Source organism: Arachis ipaensis, chromosome B04 (assembly GCF_000816755.2).
Source record: "Arachis ipaensis cultivar K30076 chromosome B04, Araip1.1, whole genome shotgun sequence".
Classification (NCBI taxonomy): domain Eukaryota; kingdom Viridiplantae; phylum Streptophyta; class Magnoliopsida; order Fabales; family Fabaceae; genus Arachis; species Arachis ipaensis.
In genome coordinates, this window is record NC_029788.2 from 107,665,519 (window position 1) to 107,672,293 (window position 6,775).

Here is a 6,775-nt window from a genome sequence, read left to right on the forward strand (position 1 = left end):
CTCCAGGTGAAGATATGATGTATTGATATAGAATTGCTGAGACAGAATAACTGGTGATAGTTTTGTTTACGTTTCTGATTCATTGGAGAGTTAGAAAGTTGGGAAGCATGAGGAAGATGAATTAGATTTAGCATTCCCTTATGAAAATTTCCTATTTATGGATTCGCGAGAACATAGGGTGAATGTTTGGTGAAAGGAAGTTTAGGATGCTTAATGAGTTTTTATTACAATGCATTGTATTTATTTGGCACTTTTACCGTACTAGGAACCCATCGGTCGGGGGTTCTCATTCCGTATATATCTCTTGTTTTTCAGATACAGGTCCAGGTGCTCAAAGGTGAGCTGTGGTTCATCTGAGAGATGGCAAAGATCTTTTTATTCTCTACTTTATATTTGATTAGAATCTCACCACCTTTATTTGGGAAAGCTTATATTATGTATTGAACTCTTTTGAACTTGCCTATAGAGGCTCTTATGTTTCTTTTGGGAGAGATTAGGAGATACTGTTGTCAACTACTTTCATACTGTACCCTAGCCGACCTAAACTTCGTGGGTCGCAACTAGTGGCTATTTACTTATGTTATATATCTATATATTGTCCTTTTCTCATTCTCCTCTATGCCTTTATCCTTATATCACTTTCGACTTCACGCTTTATCTTTTAGTTGTCGAAACGTGAGTAATACGTCTTCACCATTTTATTTTTACTCTTTTCAGTCTCCTCGATTAATACTCCTTTCAAATATACTTATAATTATATACTAAAAATCCACCTGAGAGTCGTACCACCGTAATATCATTGACTTATGACTCGAGCATAAGGATTTGAATATTAGTGTGTTACACTCAGTTTTTCTCTCTTTTTTTTTAAACAAAAAGCTCAACACAGTAAGGTGGAGCATTTAGAAAGTCCAGAGTTACAATACAAACACTAAACAAGAAACTGTAGTTATCTCCAGCATTGCCATCAACAACTAGACGAAACAACGCCAACCCACTCTTTGTAGCTCCTAATCGACTTGGTAATAACTTCCGCAATGCCTGTTTCTTGATTCCTGAAAATCCTGGCATTCCTTTTCAACCACGTATTTCAAATGATAGCAAAAAAGCCAATTAGCCACCTGTTACATTCGTCTTTTCTTACAAGAGCTCCTGTCCTACTCTCAAAGTGTTGCTTAATGGTTCCTGGAATAGATCAAAGTTTATTATAGGCATATAACCAAGCACACTACACCTGCCACGTGAATTCACAGCCAATGAATAAGTGAAAATCATTCTCAGTTTCTTTTTTACATAAAACACAAATCATATCCCTATGATCAATAATGCCCAATCTAATCAATCTTTCCTTAGTATTGACCCTACCAACTAACACAAACCAGGTGAATAGCTCAACTCTTTGTGGTACTAGTCCTCTCCATATAGATCTAGTGAAACTATAACTCGTAATGTCCTCCGGGAGAGTCTCAGCTTGCAAAGCCTGCACAAATGAGTTAGTAGAATAAACTCCTGATCTATCAAATTTCCATACGATTCTGTCCTCCCTCTCACTTGTTAACCTGACAGATTGTAGAACTCCATGAAGTTGGTTAACTAATTCTAACTCCTATTGGAATAGTACTCTTCTCCAATGAAAGTTCCATATCCACTTCAGTCTATCCCAGAACCCACAGTCCCCTATAAAAGCCAATTATCTTCCCAGAAACAGACCACATGATAGCCAATTAAAACTTGGTTTGAAACTGAGAAAAGCCTTGGAAATACATCCTGCAACAGACCACATGATAGCCAATTATCTTCCCAGAAACGAATTCTTCTAGCATCTCCTAACTCTAATGATAACCCTCTGACCATCTTATCTCTTCCTTGCTGTTTTCTTATCTGCAACTAACAAATGTCCCTCCAGGGACCCTTTGTTTTAGGGACTGGCTGACAAGAAAGAAGGACATTTGGATTCAAGTCATTGCAGGAGTACAAAATTTTCTTCCATAATGGGCAATCCTCCTTTGAAAACCGCCACCACCACTTGAACAACAATCCTGTATTCTGGAGCACTGCATCACCCACGCCCAAACCCCCAAAGCGTTTTAGAGCTTGCACAATATCCCACCTTACCAAAGGTACCCCATCCATTCCGTCCTCATTACTCCACAAGAACCTCCTCTGCAAAGATATCAACTTATCTACTATTGCTCTGAGCATCTTATATAAGCTAAGGTAGTAAACCGGCAGACTATTAAGCACAGATTTGATGAGTACCAGCTTACCAGCTTTATTAATCGTTTTGGCTTTCCACAGATTGAGTTTCTCTTCTACTTTATCTATAAGTGGTTTTCATGTCTTGACCAATTTCAGATTCGCTCCCAAAGAAATACTAAGATATTTGACTGGCAACGTTTCTTCCTTACACCCCAACAAGCTACACATCCTTTGTGACCACTCTCGCTCGCAATTAATCGGAATCAAGCTAGATTTATCAAAGTTAATACTCAAGCCAGATATCATCTCAAAATACCGTAGAAGCCGCTTATAATTGCAAATAGTCTCCTCCTCCGGGGGACAAAAAAGTATTGTGTCATCTGCAAATTGCAAGTGAGACAACTCAATATTGTCTTTTCCAACCAACAAAGGAGAGATCCTTCCATGTCTTACTGCCTCTCCTACCATCCTATAAAGGAACTCAACAACATGAACAAAAAGAAACAGAGAAAGAGGATCCCCTTGTCGTAAATCCCATTCCATCTTAAAAGATTTCGAAGGTGAGCCATTTATCAAAAGTGACATAGACGCCGTGCACACACATTCCTTGATCCACCCTCGCCATCTTTGCCCAAAGCCCATTTTCTGAAGTACAATATCCACAAACTTCCACTTGACTCTATCGTAAGCTTTTTGAAAGTCCAGTTTGATTATTGCCGATTTCTTCTTTCTTTGCTTCAACCATTGCACAGTTTCACACGCAATCAAAGCCCCATCATGAATCTTCCTCCCCTGCACAAACACACTTTGAGTCTCCCCTACTAAGTCTAGCATTACCTTTCTCATTCTCCACACCAACACCTTCAAAATGACCTTATACACACACCCTACCATGCTAATCGGCCGAAGATCTTTAATCTCCCTTGCTCCCACAAACTTCAGAGTCAGAGCCACCCATGTAACATTAGAATCTCTTGGTAGCTCAGCTGACTGGAAGAAATCCATGACAGCTGCAGTAAACTCAGGATCAATTTCCCCATCTTAAAATTATCTAATTAATAAATTAAAATACTAAAATAATAACATATAACTTCAAATTCTATTTTTTTTAGGTTTCATATTTTGAAAAACTTAAATAATATTTTCATTGTCAATACAATCAAATGCTCTTTTTCGTTATATATCACTAAAAAATATTTAAAATTCATCTCCCGTATGATTAGAAGTCGACTCTTTATTATATTCATAGTTGAGAAAATTCTTTCAACTGATATCATTACTAATTAAAAAAAATAAATTCATGATATGTAACGTGATATTCTTTTAAATATTTCTCTAATACTAAAAAATAAATTTATAAACCTAAATTAATTTATTAATAAATATAATATTATTTAATTATTTTCTATTAAATATTTAAAATCAAACACTATAACAAATAAGGGTTTTCGCAACGGTCAAAAACCGTTGTCGTAGATTGAAAAACCGTTCCTAAAACTTTAAGCAACGCTTTGGCAACGGTTTTTGACCTGTGGTATATGCGGCCGTTGCCAATGATCAAAGGCAACGGTTTTTTACCTAAGGCAACGGTAACAAAAAAACCGTTGCCAAAGTTACTGGCATAGACAATGGTTTTGAAAGAAAATTTTAAACAACGGTTTCGAACCGTTACTTGATAAGCAACGGTTTTAAACTGTTCTCTTTCATGATCCAACGGTTTTAAACCATAACTGAATAGGCAACGGTTTTAAACTATTGTAGTTTTATTATTCACAAAGCCAACGGTTTTAAAGCGTTACCGTTGGTGTCATTTTTTGGCAACAGTTTTAATACCATTGCCATTTTATAGTCTTCTAAGACAACGGTTTTAAAGCGTTACCATTGGTATCGTTTTTGGCAACGGTTTTAATTTCAATTTTTTTTAATTATTTAATGTCAATAAATAATCTAAACTACTTGAATAAAGTCACTAAAAAAAAATAATTGAACATTTCCATCAAATTTGACTTATAAAAATTGTTGTAAGATCCACAATCACATATTATTTGCTAATAAGAATAAAATGTGTACATTTCCTTAAGTTTCTAAAAGAAACAAGACTAATATTCTCACTTGAACATATTCCCAAATAGCTTCTTTATCTTTAATCCCCTTCCAGTTTGTGAAAATTAATGGACAAACATATGAATTCCTTGCCACTATGCCCTCATCTTTTCATATATTCCTGAGTGTGGTATCTATATCCTTCTCGCAGTAAATAATCCAAAAGAAAAAAGATACCGTTTGATTTCTCTGCAACACTCATCAAGAACTAAGAGTTAGTTATAGCATTTCCCAAGGCATCTCTTGCACACTGCTACCTCTGATATCAAGGTAACGCAAGCTTATCAAATCACATATGAATCTGGTAGTGTCTGCAATGGAGTGTTAGAAAGGTCAAGAAAACACAGATGAATCAGTTTTCCAATACTCTTATCCTATTCTGACCAAAATCAGAATAGCACTATACCAAATCAATATTAAAATCAAAATAAAATCAAAATAGCATTTCCAGAGAACCAATTTCCAAATCAAAATCAAACAGCATTATACTAAATATAACATTAATATTAAAACCAAATCAAAATCATAACAGTATTATAACATATTAATATTAAAATTAAAACAAAATCAAAGCAGCATTGACAGAGAACCAGTGACATACTAAATCAATATTAAAATCAAAATAAAATCACAACAGCATTTCCAAATAATAATTTAGTGAACAAAAGCAACAGCAAAAGATTAGCAAATCCCACATTCCCATACTTTATTCCGCTCCCTAATCGCAACACCATAATCAATTAATCACGTCTCATCTCATAATCCAAACTCTAATCACTATTCAAAGGACTGAAACAAACACAAAAGTAGAAACTCACACACCGCTTTCCTTTCTTCTTCTTAACTCCAACAAAAATGGCCAACAGCCAAACACGCCCTAACTAAACAAAAGAAAATCAGAAAAAGACCACTTACCACATATGACAACCCACAATCAGCCAAGGCAGTGAAGCAGAAGCAGCGAGGTAGAAGCAGTGAAGCAGAATTAAATATAATACTAAGTTCTCCCTCACCTTCATAATGATTTTCCAATGAACAAAAAAGTTAGCAAATTAAATATAATACTAAGCCTAATGCTAATAATGTTTACTAATAGAGAGAGGGGATGAGGAAAACAAAAGATAACTATTAGGATAAAATTTGTGGAAAGAAGACTAAATAAAACATCTAAACAATTCGGCTAACTGGTGTTTCTCAGAGCAGTACCGCACTTGTCTGCAACTACTGCAGAGTTTATCTCCTTTCCATGTTCCACACCTATTGCAAAAAGCAGAAAAAGATTCCCATCTTTTAATAAGATGTGCCTAATCAATAGAAGTACTAATACACCAATCTTAATGTGAAAACAGGTCATATATTAGTCATATACAAAGCAAAAATAATAGTAGAAATAATGCACAGTATAGCAACAATAAAAATACAATGCAAGAGCAGCTTGTTCAGGGTATCAAATTAAGTCTGACATTGAAATATAGCAAAAGCATAGTGCTACAAAATCAAAAAGATGGATTGCATGTACTCATGAACTCTATAACTCAATGCATAACTCTAGAATGCTACTCCTCATAAGGAAATAGTCACCAGTTATAATCCATCTCCATGTTTACAGTATCTTTAGGGTGGTGAAGTGTGATAATCCATCTCTATGTTTACAGGGAGTGTCATAAATCTTAATTTACATAAAAGTTGCATCACTCAATCACCTAGAATATTATCACTGAGAAAACCCATCATTTAAACTCAGAGAAGCAGTGACCAAAACAGGCAGCATTATACCAAATCAAAATTCAAATCAAAACAGAAACCAAATCAATTAAACTCCAACAACAGTGACCATGGTTGCAGCAAAATGGAGAATTCAAACTCAATGGAATCAAAAACAGAAATGAATTCAATGGAATTCAAAACAGAGATGGCTTACAATAAAAGAACGAGGCAACAACAACAGGAAAGGAAGCCCCCTTCTCTCCGGTCCGTGATTCCGGCAACCAGAGGCACGGCGGTACGGTGTGTTCTCCAGTGACAATCGATGGCGGCAGCGGCTCCTCTTTTGGTGGTGACAAGCATGAACGGCGGCTCCTCTCCACGTCCTCGGTGACGGACCTTCGACGGCGACAGTGGAGATCAAACGCGACGGAGCTGGCAGCACAGGCGGCGTCTTTTTTCTCCCCTACGAGCTTCCTTCCTCACGCATCTCTTCTCCCTCGCGACAGCAATGACATCACGGCAGCGGCGGTGTGACGGGTTCGACGGAGGCACAGCCACGGTGACGCGACGGTGCGGCTTCGACGGCGTTCGGCTCCTCGGCTTCAGATCTGACGGTGACGTGACCTCCTTCGGCGGCGTGAAGGCATGGCGGCGCGGAATAGAGCCTCCCTCCTTCCCTAGTTCTCGCGTTCTCTTCTCCCTCACGTCAGACTCTCTCTCTCTCTCTCTCTCGGTCACTCCTCCACCTCCACTCTACGGCGACGGC

At 37.3% G+C, this 6,775-nt stretch overlaps 1 protein-coding gene across 1 annotated transcript; it reads right to left on the bottom strand.

Moving 5' to 3' along the window:
* On the bottom strand, positions 1,141-3,204 carry LOC107636871. Its single transcript, XM_016340345.1, has 5 exons — positions 2,409-3,204; positions 2,125-2,321; positions 1,711-1,767; positions 1,380-1,480; positions 1,141-1,234 (listed from the first exon to the last, which is right to left on the bottom strand). Exons 1-5 carry the CDS (start codon positions 3,202-3,204, stop codon positions 1,141-1,143), a joined length of 1,245 nt encoding a protein of 414 aa, XP_016195831.1.